Source organism: Monopterus albus, unplaced genomic scaffold (assembly GCF_001952655.1).
Source record: "Monopterus albus unplaced genomic scaffold, M_albus_1.0 scaffold477.1, whole genome shotgun sequence".
Classification (NCBI taxonomy): Eukaryota; Metazoa; Chordata; class Actinopteri; order Synbranchiformes; family Synbranchidae; genus Monopterus; species Monopterus albus.
Genome location: NW_018128357.1, coordinates 161,843 through 184,156, shown reverse-complemented (window position 1 = coordinate 184,156; position 22,314 = coordinate 161,843). Strand labels below are relative to the sequence as shown.

At 40.6% G+C, this 22,314-nt stretch overlaps 2 protein-coding genes across 3 annotated transcripts; both read left to right on the top strand.

The window, feature by feature from the left end:
• Window positions 1-1,714: 1,714 nt before the first annotated feature.
• On the top strand, window positions 1,715-11,275 carry ctdsp2 (CTD (carboxy-terminal domain, RNA polymerase II, polypeptide A) small phosphatase 2). Its single transcript, XM_020587742.1, has 7 exons — window positions 1,715-2,518; window positions 4,855-5,018; window positions 6,230-6,328; window positions 6,755-6,811; window positions 7,434-7,526; window positions 8,973-9,158; window positions 9,559-11,275. The coding sequence occupies exons 1-7, from the start codon at window positions 2,458-2,460 to the stop codon at window positions 9,715-9,717; spliced, it is 819 nt and encodes a 272-aa protein (XP_020443398.1). The 5' UTR covers window positions 1,715-2,457; the 3' UTR covers window positions 9,718-11,275.
• Window positions 11,276-14,425: 3,150 nt separating this feature from the next.
• On the top strand, window positions 14,426-21,029 carry tegt (testis enhanced gene transcript (BAX inhibitor 1)). Of its 2 annotated transcripts, none has more exons than XM_020587748.1 (10): window positions 14,426-14,538; window positions 15,327-15,427; window positions 15,532-15,640; window positions 18,491-18,611; window positions 18,734-18,782; window positions 18,983-19,080; window positions 19,170-19,249; window positions 19,348-19,448; window positions 19,616-19,691; window positions 20,881-21,029. In XM_020587748.1, the coding sequence occupies exons 2-10, from the start codon at window positions 15,372-15,374 to the stop codon at window positions 20,902-20,904; spliced, it is 714 nt and encodes a 237-aa protein (XP_020443404.1). In that variant the 5' UTR covers window positions 14,426-14,538; window positions 15,327-15,371; the 3' UTR covers window positions 20,905-21,029. The 2 variants fall into 2 exon arrangements, with proteins under 2 accessions (XP_020443404.1, XP_020443405.1); XM_020587749.1 differs by lacking the exon at window positions 14,426-14,538 and adding an exon at window positions 14,650-14,879.
• Window positions 21,030-22,314: the final 1,285 nt, after the last annotated feature.

Here is a 22,314-nt window from a genome sequence, read left to right as displayed (position 1 = left end):
AGCGGCATCAGCTTTAAAACCACATAACATTTTCCAGCTGTGCGGTCCATACTTATTTTGTATATATTTTTACAGTCTGTCAGTGCTGCCTTAAAATGGCCGACACCAGGAATGCAAACAGTGGGGCCGTTCTTGTTTATGTCTTGCGTTGTGGACACTGGCTGAGCTCGTGGTGTAATGAGACCGCATGTGTTTGGAATAGGTAGCCTTACTATCTCAACTGTGTAGTTTTCCCTTTATTAACAGGTTTATTTTTATTGTTTCTTTGTCTCTCTGGTCTTCTGAGTATACATTTTGTGGCTCATGTGTGTTTTGTGTTTTTTAAATACAGCAAATAACTGCTGTGTCATAAATCACAGTTACTCTGGGAGTGCTGCAGCAGGAGGTTTTAACTTCCAGAGGATAAGAAGGCAGTGCAGAATGATGTAAATAGCTGGGATCAACTGGTTAACCACACCATCTAACATCATGTCAAACCTACTTCTATTTATTTGAACAAGGTAAAACTAATATTAAGTGCCAGCTACTCGGAAAATTACTAGTGAAAGATATTATATAAAAAAACACGATCTGTCTGCAGCTGAGTAAAAGTATAATTTATTTGAATTCACACCAAAAGTAACATGAACTATTGATGTAATTTTATCATTCACTGGAAATAGATCCCTGTGATGACAATTTTTAGCCTTAACTGAACTGAATTTTTACATGATGCAACCATGGTGTAATGTTTATGGCCAGCAACTGCACAGTAAAGTAGCTGCATTAGAACCTGCGTACATTGTTGCACAGATGGTTGGTGAATGCCATAACATAGTGGTTCCCAGAGCAAAGTCCCCAGGCATTTTTCAGGAAAAACAAGTTACACCCTCATTTTACTACCATGTCACTGAAGGGAAGCAAAATGAGAGAGAAAATGAAAGGAGCCCGGGTCACTGGTTTCACTCTGTCCTCTGCTACCCCTGCACATCAAGTGCTGAGTTACCATGTGGTTCTACGCAGAGCTCTGTCTACCAACCAAAGCCTTCTGACATGGAGATATTCAGAGGAGAATCTGGTGGCCCCCTGGAAGAAGGAAAACTGGAAACCTGTTTTATTATAAGGTAGGTTACACAATTTATTAGGCCTAATATTTGTACATTCTTGTAAAGCTAAGTGTTGTCTATTCTTTGAAATGATAGGCTTTGTCTTCAGTAAATCACTATACACATACACTGTATTTAGTGTTTGTGACTAGATAAGCCTGTTACTGCCAGGAATGAATAGCTTGCACCCTATTGCTGCTTTAGGTTATCATATCACGATTTTACACAAAACCCGCAGGTTTTAGGATTGTTTTAAAGTGAAAATTAGGTCTAATCCAAATTTAGCGGGTAACGTAAAAATGGCAACTTCAGTATAATAAACTAATGCAAGAATCTGACATACTTTAATTCACAGACAGGAACTAAAAGCTAATCAAAATCACCGCAATGTTCACCTCATCTGGTAGCCCAGTCTACTGTGTTTATTAGCCTATGATTTTTTGTTTAAATTCAAGGCAAGAAAAAGTCCAAAACACAATATAAAGCAAACAAGGAACAAAGAAAATTAATGTATTAAAATTAAAAAAAAATACGTCCTAGCGTACAGTATACATACAAATCATTCATTAATACGTTAATTGAGATGCAGAAATGAGCGTTTGTTTATTTATTATTTCAATAATTTACAAACAATGTGTGCGGACAGCGCTGGAATGTGTTCGCTGCGGAGCGTGCGGGACAGGGAGGAATGCCTTGACCACACCCCCTCCGTTCGCACGGCCAATAAGGGAGCAGAGACGGTTTTAAGGCGCCCGCGGAGTCCCAACTGTAGAAAAACAAAACCTCGGATAACAACAAAACCCATATTCTACAACTGAATATGTACGGAAATCCATTTTCCTTTGTCGAAATCTGAGCTCGAGGCTGATTTTCGGTGTTTTTCGTCGCTGTGTCCGGCTTTTCGGGCGATGTTGTTTATCTGTAGTAAGGGGAGGCTTGAAACCGCTCTCCCTTGCCCCATTTCCTCGGTTGTTTTCCTTCTCTCGCCTGGATTCTCCATGTTGTTGGTGCAAAAGTGAGGACTTCTCTGCGACGGGAGAGGGGGGTGCTCGGCGATATTATCAGCAATAGTAGCGGTAATCCCGCGACCACAGAGCGGACTGAGTCTCAATTAGCCTCCTGAAAAACATATCCAAGTGCCTTGCCCCCTCCCAGGCGGACCTGCGAGAGAAGAAGAAGAAGGAGAAGCGGTGGCAGAATAAAGAAACTCAGGAAGAAGATAAATCCTTCTCCCACCGAGGTTTGTAACTGAGGCGGACGACAAGGTACCTCGGTGAATAATTGAGTCGACTTGTCAACAGAACCCAATGAGGGATGCCCATCAGTGCTCGGGGACAGGATTTGAGGATTTTGAGGGCTCCGTGATTGTCAGATGGAAAGTTCTGTTATCACCCAAGTGCAGAAAGAAGACGTTCAAGTGTCACCGAAAACAGGTGAGAAGGGCCTGTGTTGTATGTGTCTTTAAAACGCCACTAACACCTGCTCGGTCTTATTTGACCGTTTGTTTTTGAATAATGACCAGTGTACAGAGGCAGCCTGTCGCGCGCCCATTTGACAGTTGAGCGGTGCAAACGCTGGCTGGATGCGGTTTGAGACGCATTGCCTCTCTTGACATTTACCAGGCACATCTGTAATATCTAGATGCAACCTTTTAAAGTACAATGACAGAATCGGAAAAAATCCCACGATATTTTTTGCCCAGCGGCTGTAATCTTATTTCTTTTTCTTCAGTGATCACCTGCAGATCAAACATTAAGAAATGCACGCCTGCATATCAAACTAATAACATACAGTGCTGACCTAGGACCAGAAGCCAGGCTATTTTGGGGCTCATTGTGTTTTAGCACAAGTTTTTCGTACTGCACTAGTGAGTATAAGTTCACAGCTCCGTTGTGCACTGGGGTTCGCCATCCGCAGCTGAGCTGTTGTTGATCCTGTTTGTCTTTTGCCGTGTCTACTTTGTGTCGCTTGTTAACATGCGCGGTTGTGATCAGCGCTGCGCTCTTCTCTTCTCGGCGGTGTGTTGCCGTATCGTGGCCCGCTCTCCAAAACCTAGCTGTCGTGTATTTATGCCTATCAGGTTGCAGCTTGTTTGGCATCATCCCGTCTCCTGCTACCAACAAGTACAGCATGAGGAGCTCGTCTGTCGCCACAGGCAGCGCTACAGCACAGTGTGAACCAGGCTGTTTTGTTCACGGATAAACTACGGTGCGATGTTTTGTTCACGGATAAACTACGGTGCGATGTTTTGTTCGTGTTTTGGTCACAGAGCAGTGCGCGTCAGCTGCTCTGTTCAGCTTGTTTGTGTTTAGACAGACACCACAGGTTCAGTATTAAACCGTGATACACAGAAGCTAATAGGTGCAAAGGGGTCTGGAGAGGCTGTGGATTAACAGCGGGACTGTATAGCAATAACAGGTGCCGCGGTATTGACAGCGGAATGCACAAACACACCCTCCGCACACGCCCATTGTAGCCCCGCTTCAACGATTTCATTTGTACGCTTTCCCTTGAGCTTGAAAGAAACGATTTCCTCATTGATTCTGGCTCACGTCTCGGTTGTTCATGTCGTGAATGAATGCGTTTTGCCTTTGGTCATGTTTTGGGTTAATAAATGAATTCGGTGTCTACAATCTATGTTTTGCCTTTCCATGTTTTGTTAGGTTGAGTGGGTTGAAATTTTGTATTGCAGTCTGGATTTGTCAGTCCGATAACTCTCCGGAGGATTAATGTTCATTTTAGCATGCAGGGGAGGCCGAATGTATGTGTTGTGCCGAACACAGCCAGTACAATGATCAGGAAAAGGGCGCAGGATGGTGAAGGGCATCTGTAGAATCATCAAATCAAACTCCAGTGTCCTTTGTCTCTTAAACGTGGAGTTGCGTAACATGGTCACTGGCGCGTCTGCATTATGTCTTCAGAGCTCTGAGGGTCAGTGAGGGGGACGATGTAGATGATGGAAAACCGTGGAGAAATCTGTGAGAAAACAGTTGGCGGGCACACTTTTGGCTGTTTAGCAGCAATTCCTCGTTCTAACTGGATCTGAGTGTGTCTACCAGCTCCATCCAATGTACCGATGGCTGTAAATTCAAGCAAGTCCTCACACGAAACTCACCAGAGGGAACTTGCAAGAATGTTTTTCTCCTTTCCTCTCACCGAGTGCTCTCTGGGGCTGGGACAGCCCCCGTTACAGTGGCTGATCAAAGGGCTGCACAGAGCACTGAGGTGTGACTGCCTGTCCGGCGCCTGGCTGGCTGACTGGCTGCCTGGCTGTTCTGGCTCACTTCAGGCAACCCTGAAAGGTCTTGGAGTTTAAAATGGCTATAATGTTTTCTGTTGAAGGCACTGCTGAAGAGTGTGGGTTTTCCCGACCTCTGTGATTATATAACATGTACCAGCCATTTCCAGCAGCAGCAACAACAACAGCAGCAGAGGCAAGCACATTAAAAACAGATTTCATATGCGGGCTGTGTTTTCCCTGTAGACACATGGACGGGGCCTTAAGGAAAGAGGATGTTCATTCTATATGTTACAAGCAACCAGTGCCTAATCATTCTGTATTGCATAATATTTGTGATTGATTTATGGATTTTTGTTTTTTCATTTCTGTTTAGCTTATAACAAACAGGACTTGTGTGTGTGTGTGGAAAAACAAGATTAGATTGCATGTAGCGGATGTGTGCTGTGGTGTGTAATTCAAGGCCTCACTTAGCATTCCCATGCTGACTACATGCAGCTTTACCGGGTTTTCTCTCTCTCTGCTGAACAGGACAGGTGAGCCGGGCTGCTCTGAAACAACCTCAAAGTTGTAACCTCTTCAAAGCACTCTTCTGTTGCCTCCAAGCTCAGGATGGCCCCAAGCCACTGCCACCGCTACCACCACCTTCCCAGCAGGCCTTGCTGGAGTCGCAGGAAAATGGGATGGTTGTCAAGGTAACACTATTCTTATTCCAGCACTACTTCACACCACTGAAAACAGTCTGAGGGCTTCAGCTCAGTCCTGCCTTTATTTTTGTTTATTCAACATTTGACTTCCTTGTCACACCCACACTATAAAAAGGAAAAAAAAAGGAGGTGTTTGAATAGTTTGGCTGTGTGAAACAGTATGAAAACACATATAAAGAAATGTCTTCAACTATTTTTTTTTTTTTTTTTTACAACTGTGCACTAAAACCACCACTGCACCTGCTATAAACATCTTGAAAGCTAACCTCAACTGTCTGCGGATATGGAATCAGTTCGATGTTCACACTTGAGCCTCCAAGGAAGATAAGAACAGTTATCAATCCTTTAGGCAGATGGCACGAGCGGGCAGAGAATGGAGTATTGTGTGCCTCATAATTGCTGAGGTTGAGAAAAAAAAAACCTTGAGCGTCCGCTGCACATGGCTGGCCACGCTGGCGAGCGCTGTCAGCCTGATTAGAGCTTCAGTAGCATGTAAGGAGCATTTTAATGAGATGCCATATTTGTTCACATTGAGGAGTGTCCTCCAGCATCAGGAGGAAACAGGAAGCAGCATGTGTAAGGCCTGGTTATTGTCTGGCGGGCTCCCACTGAAATGAAACTGAATTAAACATTGGTGCCAATGGGGTTGTGTTTCATCAGACTTATTGTTTAGTTGGTGAAAGAAGGCTGTTATTGCTCATGGATATGGATGACATTTTTCTCTATCTTGCCTTCCTTAATGGATACGCCGTTTCTGTTATGTAATCTATTAATAATGAATTTCAGTTTGACTGTGCTCATAAAGAGCCTAGAACGAAACAAATTAACAAAGGGCAGATCTGAAAATTACATTATATCCAGGGTTGTTTTCCCTGCAGGTCAGTGCCTGTAGAAGATGCTGCTGGATGCATAATGAAAGACATAAACATGTGAATCCCCGAGATATACAGCAAAGTATATCAGAATATAATTAAGCCCACAGTATATAATTAAGCCCACCCCTTCAGCCTTCATCACATACATGCCTCTCTAACACAGTCTTATCTTATTTCCCAGGGGTGAATTCAAATGGCCAGGCTTTGATTTTCATATGAATCACTGTACATTTGGGACTAATAATGCTCCTCAGCCATAAACATAGCACAGACAAGACAAATTGTATAGACGTTATTAAAGAAATCTGTGTGTCTCCTCTGCAGTCTGAACCCAGCCTCCTGCCTGAGGTGAAAGCCCACGACCAAGGCAAGATATGCATGGTCATAGATCTGGATGAGACCCTGGTGCACAGTTCATTCAAGGTACCAAGACTGCCATCCACTCAATCATCAGATAAGCTTAGTTTTATTTACGCCAGAGCTAGAATTTGCCTCATTGTATCATGTTTAGTATTGTTGTTTGACTCTGAAAGTATATTCTTTTGATTCACTAGAAATAGCACATTTGAGCAATGTCAGGTTTCTCTAGGTTAATAGATAACTCTAGCCTGTATCAGTGCTGCGTCGGACTGGTTCTACTATGATTATTTCTTAATGTGAATTTGTTTCTTCGCATGTGTTTGAGGCACATGAAGTGAATTCTGTTTTGTTTGCTACGTACTGTGATTTATGAGGAGTGCGGATCTAAATGTTCAGTGTGCAGCTGTTATGTAATGCCATATGAATGTACACAGCGCAGCTCATGTGAACGAGCATGCCAACCGTCTCCCTCTGTGTCCTCCCCTCCAGCCTATTAGTAATGCAGACTTCATCGTGCCTGTGGAGATAGAGGGGACCACACACCAGGTAAAGTAGCGTGTGTGTGAGCGTGCTTGCTGTCAAGGGGAGGGGGTTATGTTTGTGTATGTATGTTGATGTGTTTGCAGCCGTTGCTTAGCTGAAAAGGGATGGGTTTTATAACTGATCAGCCAAGTTTTCAGTGATGAGCACATGGAGCCCTCTTCTGGCCAGATGTTGAAAAAATGGATACACAAGAGGAATAAAACGAGTTAGTTCAGCCCCGTTCATCTAAAATGTCATAAAATAGCAATATAGTACATACCGCTGCCTCTGTGAAGAAGGTGTTGAAAACACTAAAACTGTGCTGCAAAAAAAAACAGCATGGTGTACTGGACTGTTTGTTCAACTTTGGTGTAGAGGCTGTCACTATTGGACATATGGAAAAGTCAGAGATGTGATTCCTGGAGCCCCTGTGCTGGTGAGGAGTCCTCTGTGGGCCTCTGCCTGGTTCAAGTAATCCAGGATAGGCTGGTTAACGCTGGCACGGCCTATTCTTGATTACTTGTTTCAGGAATTGGCTATAAGCAGCTAACGGGTGGACGTGATAAGTTCATGGTGCAAATGTAAAGCAGTCAGATGGAATATTCTGCAGATTAAACTGTTTACAGATGGTCTGTGTGTTTTACAGGTGTATGTACTGAAGAGGCCGTACGTGGATGAGTTCCTGCAGAGAATGGGAGAGTTGTTTGAATGTGTGCTGTTTACAGCCAGTCTCGCTAAGGTACTTTACATCAGATCCTGAAATAGAACTTCATAGTTAATTGCGCGCCAAGTGTCTTTGTTTGATGTTTGATGTGATGTCTGATGTATGAGATGTTGTTCTGCTTTCTCTCGTTTTCTCTCGCCTTTTAGTTCTGCTTTTACTGTGAGAGCAGCACCTTAACAGGCAGTCTGTCCACATTAAACCCACAGTGTGTTTCAGGGCTGGATCGCACCAGTCATTTATTTGATATTACCTAAACTTCTAGTTATAAACTCAGTGAGATTTACACTTGACTAAATAAAAATAGGTTGCACCACACACACTAGTTCTTATGTAGAGATTGTTGCTAATTATTTACACATACAAACCACCAGTGGTGGAGTAAGTGCTCAGATTCTTTACTTAGTAAAAGCAGCAATTCCACAGTGTAAGAATACTCTGTTATAAGTAGAAGTCCTGCATAAATATGATACTTGCATAAGTAAAAGTACAAAAGTATGAACATCAAAATATATTTAAAGTACCAAAGTAAAAGTACGTATTATGCAGAATGGCACAGTACACGTTAATGTATATCAGATTATTGGATTGTAGTTATTGTGTACGTCACATTTGACGCTGCAGCGGGTAAAGTGGAGCTAATTAAACTAACGTATAATTTGAATGAATCTGTACTGCCAGCTAGCTTATGAATTTCCCACCAGGAATCAATAAAGTCTTATGATTATAGTGTATGTTATATTATTAATATGTTTCTGAAAACTAAAGTTATCAGATAAATGTACAGTATTTGTCTCTGAAATGTAGTGAAATCAAAGTATCAAGTAGCAGTAAATGAAAATACTCAAGTAAAGCAGAGATACCTCAAAATTGTACTTAAGTACAGTAAATGTACTTAGTTACTTTCCACCACTGGAAACCACCAGGTGTAACTTCTACACATCTGTCAAAACTAATAATAGTTTGGTGACATGAGCCATTTAGACTGGAGACCTTTAGATTGATTCAACTCTTAATAAACATGCTGTTTAATAATGGTGTTTTTCACTGAAATATAACAATACACTTCAGATTACCAAACGTATGATTATGCTAATAATTTCTGACTAAATAACTAAATAGTGCCACATAGGGTAGCATAATCGCATCCATCCATTCTCTTCTGCATTAAACTCTGGAACACACATATTTCTATGGCGTAAAGCCACCTAAAACTACTACTTTTGGCATTTATGTTCCAGCTTGTGATGCTGCAGAGATTCCTTTAAGTGTTAGGGATGACTTTAGAACACAAAGGTAGGACTGGATTGGTGAATAGCTGCCGCGGCCCAGTCCAGATGAAGTGGTTTTGGCTGTGTGATGCTGTTGGTTAGTTACTTCCTGTTAGAATAAATATCCACCATGAGTACAACCTTACCTGCTCCTCCCTCACCCACTTCCTACATCTCCCCCGGCCTCCATCAGTATGCAGACCCAGTGACGGACCTGCTGGACCAGTGCGGTGTTTTCCGAGCCCGGTTGTTCCGGGAGTCTTGTGTATTCCACCAGGGCTGCTACGTGAAAGATTTGAGTCGCCTGGGCAGAGATCTGCACAAAACTATTATCCTCGATAACTCTCCTGCTTCCTACATCTTCCACCCTAATAATGCTGTGAGTTTTGATCTGCTTCAGTTACAGTAGCTGTGATGCACTATATGTGTCAAAAAATGTAAATAATATTCATATCTCATTCAAAAGATGTGGTACCTCTGTCTCATCTAGAAAACCTTGGGTGCAGACGTTTAAGAACTTCTGGGGCTAGTAGAATTACACAAGTGATAAACTGGAACCAGACCATTTTTTTTCCTGGACAAATGATGATCAATCAGTTATCCTTGTTAGGGACTCATTTTCTGATGACTGACTGATTGTTTCAGTTCTAATTCAGATTTATAGGAATGTCCACACATAAGACATTACAACCTGAGCACAGAGTGGCCAGACGCAGTTTATATGTGATTTGTTTATCTAATGTGCATAAAGGCCAATTGTGACTGTTTGTTTTGGTCAGGTTCCTGTGGTGTCATGGTTTGATGATGCGGAAGATGCTGAGCTGCTCAACCTTCTGCCTGTGTTTGAAGAACTTAGTCAAGCTGATGACGTTTACACCCGGCTGGACCAGCTCCGTGGACAAGGGCCCTGCTCAGCTCCTCTTAGAGTTCTGCTGTGAAACCTCTTCAGCTACAATAATACTGTATATTGTCAATAGATATAGATAGATAATAGTCTCCAGATGCTGTTCTCCTAGCCTCTGCACAAAAGTCTCTGTTTAGAAACTTGTATTAGCGTGGGGTTAAGGAAATTCCAAGCCTGGAAAACCCAGGCTCAAACAGAACTATAGATCAGAATCTGAGGCTTTTCCTCTGAGCTTCAGTACCAACAATATTGACACCAGCTGTTTGGAAGTACTATGTGAAAGAGTGGGAAACAACAAGCAAAGCAGTCCCATCGCAATCACTCCAGTTAGTATGAATAATAAAGTATAAAGTTCTTTTGCCAAAGCAGAAGCCTGTCTGCCCTGACTTGACTTTTGGACATAGTTTTTGTTTTCATTTTTATTTTATCATTGTGCCTTTAAGGAACAACAAAAAAACATCAGCTCTTTTTTAAAATTTTCACCAGATTTTATACATGTACTGATTTGTTTTTCTAAGTTGTTTTATAAGGAAATCTATTTTTAAAACAGTGAACATGGTTCTTCTATGCAACCCAGTTCTGTAATTACATGGACAGTACCTCTTAGGCAGCCAGTCAATAATTGCATTCAGTAGAAGTAAACATTACTGTAGCCTTACAGATGAGCAGTATGACAGTATATATTACTCATTTGTACGATAAACATAATTTCTACAAAATATGCTAATAGATGTCAGTAATGGTCAGATTGCTATTTGATATTATTGGTTATAGCCAAAGTTGAGTAAATGGGGCGAAAACTTGTCTTTGTTGGTCCACTGAAAGCAGACACACTGGAATATGTTGGCACATAGGACCACGCCGTAAACGCCACAGTTTTCAGTCAAAGGTTTAGTAATAGTTTGTTACTGGTTTTTTTCTAATTACTGTGTGACAAACAACTTGCACGTGTTTTGTATCAACAGTGCTCAAAGTAAAACCCGTGCCTTTGAAATCCAGACAGAGAATGGTGATTTGTAGGCTTACACACGCTGATGTGTCATGCTGAGTGTGAGAAAACTGTCGAGAGTAAGTGTAATGCCATGTGGCTGTGGTATTTGCAGTGCAACACTTGAAAGTATCAATTTTTTAACATATGAGTGTTTTTTCTATATTTATTGGCCAAAAACCGGCATTGTCCTGTACGTCTTCTTGCTTACCATTTTATAATGACATCCATCAGCCTACTTTGAAGCTGGCCTTTTGTTTGCTGCACAGCTTTTGGATGATGGTTAAATCAACAAATACATGTATAATAAATGTACAATCATTCAATCATGCAAAAACATTTTTTTAATTTTACCTTGATTACAGATAGAGATATTTTTTGGGACTATGTTTCCTGGGTAATGTACTTTGATGTTTGTCTGATGCAACTGTTGCCTGTTAAACTAGTAAAATATGACAATGAAAATGTACCATTTGTGATGACCTAAAGTATTTGTCCAGTCACAGTTGGCCTTTGTGTATCAGAAAAAAAAATCTAAACTCATTTTCTCTACCAGATTGACCAAAACTCTAAAAGACAAGGTGCTATCAATTTTTATTTAAAAATAAAAATTGGTTATATTTTACTGTCTTTGTGTGTTTCTCTCCTCATCACACAAACAAAGCCCTTTCAGCCTTAGTCTGCATGTATAAAGCTGTCTTTTTTGTGTATTAAGATGAACACTTAGCATATCGTTGTGCACACAGCATTACACATAAGCATATCCAAAGTGTGGCCACTACAGACATGTTTTATACCTGATTTAATACTGTACTGAAGTGGAATGTTACTAAGTACATGTACTGAAACAGTTGAGTACTTACATTTTATAATACTTTTTTATTTCCCATTCCAATATATTTCTGAGGGAAATATTTTACTTTTTACTCTCAATACATTTGTCTGATGGCTAAAGTGATATTTAGGTTTTGAATTGAAAACTTATAATTATTTTGTAAAATATAATACTTTGTAACCTGGTAAGCAGCCCAACTTTAATTATATCATTATATTATAAAATGTATTTTATTTTTTATTAAATGTTACAACAGAATTTTGAATAATAATGGTTTTGGCCCCACCACCACCGCACGCAAGCCTCTTCAGGATAAGTAGTATAGATAATGGATGGATGGATATATCACTGGGCAGTTCAATCTGTAAACTTCCAACTTCATGAAGAAATGTTTAATTACATTCTAAAAACTTGAATTCCTTAAAACATGTAGGGGAAATCTGTCAGTGTAGTAAGAATACTGTTAAATGTTTTAAAAAGGAAAGTTAGTGGCTTAAAAGGCCAGAATGAGGCAGTTTGCAGCACAAACATTTATAAAAAAAAATATAACAGTTTGTTACACTGTTGGGTTTATTTTAGTTTTGTTAAAGAAAGTGATACTGTGAGGACTTGGGTACAGACTGAAATGACCTAGATACAAGGGAGATTTTGCTGACAAAATATTAGAAACACATCACAGGTGTTGTATGAAGAATACCTGCACAAAACCTTCTTGCTTTAAGATGACAGTGCTAACCACTGTACCACCATGCTGTCCCTGCTCAGATTTTAGTTGTCTGAACTTTATGTCAGAAAGCGTTTCCTGAAAAGGGGGTAGCATCTGGCTGAGAATCATCCCTAACCATATTCAGGGCTTTGCACAAAACCCACACTTTGTTAACTGCAGTCTCTGTATAGCATTTGCTTCTGCCGTGGTCTGACTACCAAAGTCAGCACACTTTCTATAGCACTTTCTGTAGCTTTCCTAAAAGTGCCAGATATCCTACACTTATGCAAAAAATATAATCTATGAGGTGCCAACTTTACAATTTTGTGAATGTTGCTTTCTCTTTTGAGAGCTGTAGAAATCATAATGCCAAGACTCTTCCACATTTTCAGCTGGTTCCCTGGAAATTTCAAGAGGCTGTTTCCCATCCTGTAGGCTGCCTCTCCCAACATTTATCTTTTTATTTTTCCCAGTGTTGAGCTGAAGGTAATGATCACTCTACACCAACTCACAAGAGTGGACATCTCTTTAGGGTGATTTATTTGTTACTGCCAAGTCACTGCAGTGTCAGCAGATTTGAATATTTAAACTGAATCATCATGAATAGTACAATCATTTGTCTACAAGAAGTAAAGCAGTGGAGAAAGGTTGCAGGCCAGTGAAGCCCTGATGTTAATTGTAGGCTGTAACTTGAATGTTGTTGGTTTTTACCACTGCTTCCAGTTTTGAAAGAAGTCAAGAATCCGCGGCTTCATTAACTCCACTTTTCCAAGTTTTTGAATGAGTTTCTCAGAAATTACACAATTAAAAGCAGAATGTGTATCAACTAAAAATATGCATAGGCCTACATGAGAAAGGAGACTCCAGATGTTTGAACCCATGATATAGGCACAGAGACACTGCATCATGCACTGACTTATTCCCTCTATATGCCTCTATAAGACAGGGACCTCTGAACCAGCTTTTCAAAAACATTCATTGTGACTGAGATGAGGGCAACTGATGTGTAATATTTATAGTAGCTATTCAAAGACATGTTGCTTGGGAACCTGGCAGGTGAACCAATTCTTTAGTGGTTCATTAAGTTATTTCTCTGTGATAAAAGGCTGAGGGAAAGGGGTGTCAACTGGTGTCACTGACCAGTCACAGCAACCCCACAACTTCAAAATCACTTAATTTATTAGGTAAATCTGAATCATCCGCTAGCACACCCCTTTTCTTCTTGAACTCTTGCCATCTGTTGTAATTGCCACACACTCTTCTATCCCTAATAGGCTTTTGTTATCCTACTTTGCTACTCCTAAATCAAATATAGACTATATACATGATTTTTATATTACACTACTTAAAGCATTGTTGTTATTTACAAATAGCACTTTGAGACCATTGTCTTAAGAAGTGGGCCAAATATTGCTTAGTTGGTAACAAGTTTATGAAGCAGTTAAATATATGTGTCGGCCATTTTGAGTGTGCCGAGGACATTTCTCAGTAACACCAGGAAGTGCTTTTAAATGTAACAGTTTAACGGAAGGCTGTGGATATCTGTAAAGTCAATTTGGTTTTAACGCCCATTAACTGTAAAACAAATTGCAGGTTTATATATGTCGAACAGTAACGTGGCATACCACCATATTTTCTATTTTAACCTTGTGAATCGGAAGCGCAATTGACTCACCACGCGGAAGTTAGATTCCGATTCGTTAATGACAGTGTGCGAGCGATTCTTCTTTTTGTTGTAAAAGGGCGCGAGACCTCTTAGTGAAAGCCATAATAAGGCTGTTTGAAACCCACTGTCAGATTGGCTAAACCTTTATTCCATTCATGAAAGCAATAATAATAATAATAATAATAATTTTCTTGTATTAAATCTTTGGGAATAATTAGCATGGGAAAGACATAACAATCTAATGTCTATGTATAATGTTTTCTGTTCTTCAGGCTCTTCACTTCACACACATTCACTTTGAAAAAAAAATGCATACAAACACAAAGAAGGGGAATAAAGTAGAAAATAAGTTGATAAAGATTAAAGTTGTATCTATTAAATACATTTATAGTTTGCAAGGGCTTTTTGTTTATAGATGCAAAGATAATTTCATTATAACTTTTTATCCTTCGTGAAAACACAAAACATGGGTCTGTTACCATTAAATTTGCATTTATGTATGTAGTATGCTGAGAAATATAAACAGTGAATCTGAAGCCAACTTCAGTGTCGTAATTTTCTGGGCGTTTCCATAGTGACATCAGCAGGCCGCTGCGCACTGACTGACACGTACTGTTGTTAAAAAAAATAGCTTAGAGCAGGGAACAGGCGACGTGATAGGTGGGTAAATTATGTTATCATATTGTATAAATTTCTTAAGTTTGTCGGATTAATGGTGGCTATAACATAACCAGCATTATCTGTTGCAAAGTGAACGAGACGTCGAATTATGTTGACAGAGGAGCAAATACTAGCTCGCCAGGCTGCTTAGCTACTGGCTAGCAGCGTTAGCTGTTAATATGATCGTCTCTTGCGTCAGTTTTTGGCTGCGACTCGACTGCCCTGCCCTGTTCTAACAACGTATCTGTTTTTGAATTAATTAACGATTGATTGATATATCTGATATTGTCGCCAGCTAACATGTATAACGTCGACATGAACTGATAGCATGTTAAGAGGAAGTACGTTACATTATTTACGCATTTTAAGCTAAGCTAGCCAAGGGACTCGGCGCTTTAGAGTTAGCGGCAACCTGTTGTATAACTTGGCCAGCTAATGTTTCAAGTCCAAATCTGGTTTAACCAAACGAACGTTATACGACATGCATGTGTGTATCACTAGGGGAGGAAGTGGTATTCAGATCATTTAATGCTTCGCTAATTACCAGGTTTTTACAAAGTGGTCGTGTGTTTTGTGTGACAAATGTAAATCTGAAAATAAGCAATTGAGTATATGTAGTAGAGTAAAAAGTACAATACCTTCCTGTAGAGTGGAAATATAAAATGCTGATAACACCAATGCACACAAGTAGAAAAGCAGAGTAAATGTAATAAATTTCCACTACTACTCAGTAATAAATGATATGTGCTTTCAGTTTCCATTGTATAATCATGAGTTTCACTTCACAGGAGACTGATTGAAATTCTCTTTTGAAGTCAATTCCTGGTGCCACCATGAATGCGTTTGACCGCAGTATCAACATTGATGCTCTCTTCAAGTTCTCCCAAATGTATGGAAGCATGCAGTAGATTATGTGATATCAGTCTTGTGCTTTATCTGCTTTGACTCATGTTTCTACCTTTTATGCCCTGTTCATTGTAATCTCTTTTGCAGATCTCATTCCACCCAGGTGCACTTGAAGAATGTGTACTCCAGCTTGGCAGTTTCTATGCTTGTGGCTGCAGCTGGTTCCTATGTCCATGTTGTCCTGCGACTCTTTCAGGTAACATTAGCAGTGGCATTAGAAAGTGAGTGAATCCTTTGGAATTATCAGCATTTAGGTGTAAATTTGTCTTTAAAATATGGTAAGACCTTCATCCAGGTTACATTTTATGGACAATCTGATTTAACTAAATGGCATCAGATCACTATATTGTTCCTGATCATGCTGACTACATCATTCAAACATTCACAGTGTTGGTTGGAAAAAGTATGTGAGCCCCTTGGCCAATGACACCAACACACTTGGAGTCTAGACTGTGAAGCCAGGTTGGAGGTGTGCCTTAGAGCTACTGGGATTTATTTAGCAAAGCATTTAGTTTGCTAGTCACAAGCAGGATATGCTTTTTGATTTGAAAGCTGGAAAGAGTCACAGAGTTGTCAGGGTTTAGATATTCATCAGTCACAGTTGGATAAATATCTAAAGCCTCAGAGGTAAAAAGGTCTGGAATAACAGCTAAAGGCTCAAAGTAATCACTGGAGCTGCTTAACATCTCCGTTCATGAGTCTGCCATACACATCGTGGTGCATGGAGTCCATGACACCACAGAGGAAGCTGCTGTGCTCCACAAAGTCACCTAGGGCGCTGCATACCAACATGAAAACCTCATTTCATGGTTTGGAGCTGCTTTGCCGCCTGTGGGCCTGGACAGATTCATTATCATCGAGTAATTTATTGAGCAATCTTCCAGGATGATGTCATGGCTGTCCACTAGCTGAAGTTTCATCATCATAGAGCAGGACAGTGACCCTAAACATTGAAGTAAATCTACTACAGAAGGGCTTCTAACACAGAGAATCCATTTTTGGAAAGGTCCAGTCAGAGCCCAGACCTTGACCCAACAGAGATGCTACGTAATAAGCTCAGGGAGCTGTTCACACCAGACACCACCAGGAATAAGTCTGAGCTGAAGTGGCTCTGAGGAAGAATGGTCCAGAATTCCTCCTGAACATAGTGCAGGTCTGATCCACAGCTACAGGAAGCTTACTTGAGGTTATGTTTTAAAATCCAAAGGTTAGCTAACTTTCACCACTAGCACTGTGAATGTTTAATGACTGTTCAATAAAGACAAACTAACAGAATAGTTTGTGCTTTTAGCTTATTTGCACTGTGTTTGTCTGTACTTGTGACTTGGATGGTGATCAGATCACATTTTATGATCAATTAATGCAGCACAACTGGCCATTCCAAAGGGTTCGCAGACTGTACTTTTTCACTGATGGATGTGGATATAATATACTGCCTTTCTGCACCTAGCACAGTGTATGTTTAAAGTTTAAATAGTTTGGCAGTAAAAGCAAAAAAAAGTTCATGTCTACAGAGTCTACATGTCCAGGTTGATCCTCTACATCAGTGCAAATCATGCTCTTTAGGAAAGTATAAACAAAAAGCCATTTTTTCCTTAATAATGTGAGATGATGTACACACAGTACAGCACAGTACTTGGTGATGAAACAATTTACTGCAGTGTTTCCACAGTACAGTTGCACAATAATGGGACCTTTGGAGTTGGTTTAAATTTGAAGCCCGGCTGAATACAAGTTAGTGAAGTCAGTGTCTTGTGTCAAGCTTAAACTTTCCAGTCATTTATAGTGAGCACTGCCACCACTGTTGATTTTTCACCTGTTAGTATTTCATGTAATAACAGCCTGTAGGAGGCAGTGCAACTGAGCTGAACAGATTGTGTGTTATTCTGTAACAAAATATTTGGAGCTTGAGGTCATCATTGCTACCAGCATTCCCAGTTGTTATTGTGGGATTTACACTGTTGTAAGGAACAGAATGGATCTGCTTGTCCACATGAAAGTACATCGCCACAAAGGCTCAAGTCAGTCTTATCTGTGGAGCAAAGAGTCATGCAGAAGCATTTCATGGTGCTTTACAGAGCGATAAAATGGAAGGGCAAATAGCAACAGAAGACCTTCTCTAAAGGCATGTTCACATTATGGCAGAAAAATGTGTCTTTTGTTGCATGTTCTGCTCTGGTCCGCATAGAATCTCGAGTAGAAGGTCCCTGGGCCGCTGTAAAAAAATGTCTTTTCATAGCTACAATGCTAATGTTACTAGCAGTAGATCACTATGTTTTAGAGGCTCACACTTTTTTTTATAAACAATCTTGTAGCAGCACTTGTGTGCTGTTATTTTGCTAGCTAAGTGGGTTGGCTAGTACCCACTTAGCAGCTTTACCTCATCTTGACATGAGGACCATATGTTAATGTAGAGTTTGGGAAATTCAGAAACCCAAGTAGGCAGACTAGTTTCATGTCAGTTTAAGCAGTGGTCGGCTGCGCACAAAGGTCCATGCATCTGGGGTCAAAGTTGAACACCCCCACTCTGCACTGTGTACCTTGGACATCTGAGCAGAGCCTTGCACCACACCAATTACACAACAATGACGAGGAGCACTCAAAAGCTGTTTATCTGCAATAACGTGAACATGCCATAACTTTGTCGTGTCTGCTTCACCTGTGCCACTGCTAAGACCATTTATAGCACATTCTCTTGTACTTATCAGGACTCTGCAGGCACTTTAAGATATGAGTACCAGGTTCAAGGTACAGGTTTGTCATTGGTAAGATACTGAGCTAGAACTTTATCCATCATCCAGAAGGACCGTCTCTGCCATCTCTTACTGGGACCCTGTTTCTTCAGCTGGGTTCAACCTGCTACTGTAACACTAACACTACACTGTTTTCAAAGGAAAGGAGAAACCTTCCCAGAAACTGGCACTGCCTTTGAAAGAACTGTAAAATGATACTATGGCCAGGATTGGGACCCAGCCTTATTTCACATGTTAACTGAGTGTTTGGTATCTCAGCCCCAGTGTTGTTCACCTCGTGCCCTTGTCTTCAGGGAGGTGTGCTGTCTATGCTTGGCTCCCTGGGAATGATGTTCTGGCTGGCCATGACACCACACAACCCTGAGACAGAGAAGAAGAGGCTGGCCATCCTCGCAGGATTTGCCTTCTTCACAGGTAAACCGAGAATGTTGCTGGGAATGTGCCAGGTTACAGTGGTTAGTTTGCACATGAACACTGCTGAGTCTGCTATCTGTTTTGTCATATAGTAGTGTTTGCCTTTCTCTCACTGTGTCCAGGTGTTGGCCTTGGCCCCACGCTGGACTTTGTCATTGCTGTCAATCCGAGGTATGTGAAAGACCGCTCAGTGTTCAACATCTGCATGTGTTGGAACAGCTAGCTGAAGAAAGTGTAAACATTATAACTGAAACCTTTTAACCAGTGGTCTTAAAACTAAGAAGCAAATGCAAAGAGTACTGTGTGATGACTGAGGGTTCTGTACATGTGTGTATTTACTTAAAACGTATTGTCCTGGTGTTTCTCCTCAGCATCATTGTGACAGCTTTCCTGGGAACCTCCATGATTTTCATTTGCTTCACGCTCAGTGCCCTCTATGCTAAACGCAGGAGCTACCTGTTCCTTGGAGGTAATGGGAGGTTTTTGTTGTTGGGACATGAATGTGTACTCCTTTAGAAGGGCATGGTGTACTCAGCCTTCACCTGCTCTTCTTGTCAGGCACACTGATGTCCGGCCTGTCCATCCTGTTCCTGATGTCCCTGATGAACATGTTCTTAGGATCCATGATGCTGTTTCAGGTGATTAAACTCCACACTTCACTTACAGGTTGGCCAGCTGTTTGTCACAGTGTGCTGTGTAACTCATGTGTGTTGTGTATTCTGATGTCTTGCGGCAGGCACACATGTACCTGGGGCTGCTCGTCATGTGCGGCTTTGTCCTGTTTGACACTCAGCTCATCATTGAGAAAGCAGAGAATGGCGACAAGGACTATGTCTGGTGAGGATATGTACTGTATGAGCAAACTCCACCTGAGCCCTTATCTGTTGGCCCACACCTTGTCATAACCAAATACCATGCAAATACTCGAGCCTGTAGTGAGGTGTACAGCTGCGCACCAGGCCTCGCAAGCAAACTGGTCACATAAATTGTACATGTTTTTAAAGGCACTGTGTGGACTTGTTCCTCGACTTCATCACCATCTTCAGGAAACTGATGGTCATCCTCGCCTTGAATGATAAGGTACTGAGTGTGTTGCAGAATTCTGACCTTTTAAATGCTAAAGAATAAGTGTAGTGACATTTTATGTTCATTATTTTCCATAAATCTAGTGAAGCGACCAAATCAATATTGAATTGATCCTAATAACAAGTGTTATCTGTGTAGTAAGACCTGATGGCTCCATTGTCCAAAAACTGGCACTGGGTCACATGTTGTTTCATCACAGTGAACACACACTGTAGTGTGTTTAGACTCAGTCGTGCTGCTGGAAATACTCCCTGTGAAGCAGCCAGTGTGCATTAATCTGCAGCTCAAACCTGTCTCTGACAAATGGAAGAAACCTTGCTCAAAATGACAGTGCCCAGCTGTTGCTAGGAGATTACTGAGCTTTTTAAACAAAGAAACAATACATGTCTGAGCCACATTTAAAAAGCTACTTCAGTTACTTCATGTATTTCAGTGACAGTGCACTTGAATGTCAATATCACAAATGTACCATTGTTAGTCAAAAGGCTTATTTTCAGCAGTCATCCCCAGATGTTAAATTATCCATTAAAATGACACGAAAGGGCTGTTAACAGTAGGAACCAGTGGCTGAGAACCTGAGATGGACTGCCACATCATTAGTTTGGGTCTTTTCATGGGATATCAATAACAAAAACATATATGCTGTTACAAACCTCAACTTTTTATTAGTGATGTAGATGACATGCTGCTTTGAGATGGTTGGCTCAGCCAAACCTTTTCTCATGTTGGTCTCAGGGATCCAGCTGTGCAGAAATCATTGGTTTCATTTGCTGCTGTTTTGAGATACGAGACTGTTCTAGCAGTTGGGAACCACTGGACTCAGGAAGCTCCTGCATATAAAGCAGTGAAACTATTTCATCATGAGCTGCTGCTCATGCAGTGGTGCATCAGTGTCCAGTAATAATTTATCAGTCAGACCAAGTGTGTTTTTCTTATAGTACTTCTGTACATTTACTTGAGTAACAGTAAGAACTCGGGACTTACAGTTGTAAGTAGTAGTAGTTTTTACATTGTGTCGGTACTTGAAGTAGATTCTTCCAGCACTGACTACTGGAGGTAGATATATCACAATGACCAGCCCATTTAACAACACGTATCAGCATGGTGAGAGTTTATTTCAGTCTTCTGTTAGGATTTATTTTGACTCTTTATTTATGAAACTAATGATTTGTTCTTCTTTCAGGACAAGAAGAAGGAGAAGAAGTAGAGGACTGAGTAGCTGGAAAGTAAAAACAACCCGTCAGAGAAGGCACAATTTGCATTGCACTTGGTGCTTTTCACTTTGTCTTCATTTTTTTTGAATTAACTCCTATGTGGTCTTATCTTATTGAACTTTCTTTGATTTATTTTTGAAGCTTACAACAAGGGTTAAATGTGCATGTATGGTACACTTAATGCTAGTCCCAACATGGCTGTGAGTGGAGTAGACTCAAGTGGCAGTGACCGTGCGCAGCCTGTAGAGGGGAGCATTGTCCTGTGAAGGCTCCCAGAAACTGAGCAGCACTTAGTGAAGTTTCATGTTGTTATGTAGTGCCATAATTTAAAGTGACATGATAGGCTCCTTTAATGGGTCATCTGAGCTTTGGGGTTTTTCAGTTGTGTAATTTCACTGGTTGATTTGCTTATTTATAATTTTCCTCAGTAATTTAGTGGAGTGTCACGTGATGCGTGTCCAATGAGTCTGACAACAGACCCTTATTTCAGAAAGTTCCTTCTAATTGTTTTGTAATCAACATTTTGAGCCAGAATCATGAAGCCTAATAATGCTGACACAAATGACAGTTTGCCAGTTTCATTACGATGTACAGTAACTTGTTCAGATGGACTGGAAGTCACTTGGTGGTCCGGGGTTTGGATTGCGGCTGGTGGAGCGTCTGTCCATCTTGTCAACTTGGAGAACAAAAACTTATTCTAACCGCTCCCCTTTTAAGTTTCTCTAAACATCTGTTGTCTAGAAATTAGTTTGCCAAATGATGTGACGTCAACCTTGCAATTTGGCATCAGTACGTTTTTTTTTTTGAAGGTGTATACTGTGAAGAATTTTGATGTAAAATTAAAACTAATAATTTGATACATTTGCTCAAATAAATGTGTTGAATATACTGAAATGTGGTTTGTTTACTCCCTGCAACATTTACTGCTTCTCTAAACTGTAGCCAAATCCTTCAACTATGTTAAATACAAGTAATTTGTTCTTCATTCAAATTTGTCACAACTGATATCATGGATTAGTCAATTGACAAAAAAAACTAGTCAACTGTTTTGATGGTCAGTTTTCCAACCAAAACGGCCAAACATTTGCTGGTTGGCTTTGTAACATCATTTTAAATGTGCTATCTTTTTAGGTTTTGGTCAGACATAAAAAGCAACTTCATAGTAATGTAGAACACGATGGGCATTTCATTCCATTTGTTTTTCATGGACTATTCAACAAAGTGCCTTTAGTAGTACTAGAAAAATGTACCAAGTGTTGAAAAACGGCACATCATCTACAGCAGGGGTGGCCAATTCCAGTCCTCGAGGGCCGCTGTCCTGCTTGTTTTCCAACTATCCCTGCCTGACCTGCTGCTGATTACCTGGCTCAGGTGTGTTCAGCCAATCAGAAGCTGGAAGATAC

Coding starts and splice junctions, on each gene's coding strand:
- ctdsp2 (XM_020587742.1), top strand. CDS start 2,458: ATGGAAAGTTCTGTTATCACCCAAGTGCAGAAAGAAGACGTTCAAGTG. Junction 6,329..6,754: donor TGGTGCACAGTTCATTCAAG/GTACCAAGACTG, acceptor CCTCCCCTCCAG/CCTATTAGTAATGCAGACTT. Junction 7,527..8,972: donor TTACAGCCAGTCTCGCTAAG/GTACTTTACATC, acceptor GGCCTCCATCAG/TATGCAGACCCAGTGACGGA.
- tegt (XM_020587748.1), top strand. CDS start 15,372: ATGAATGCGTTTGACCGCAGTATCAACATTGATGCTCTCTTCAAGTTC. Junction 19,081..19,169: donor GAGCTACCTGTTCCTTGGAG/GTAATGGGAGGT, acceptor TCTTCTTGTCAG/GCACACTGATGTCCGGCCTG. Junction 19,692..20,880: donor TCCTCGCCTTGAATGATAAG/GTACTGAGTGTG, acceptor TTCTTCTTTCAG/GACAAGAAGAAGGAGAAGAA.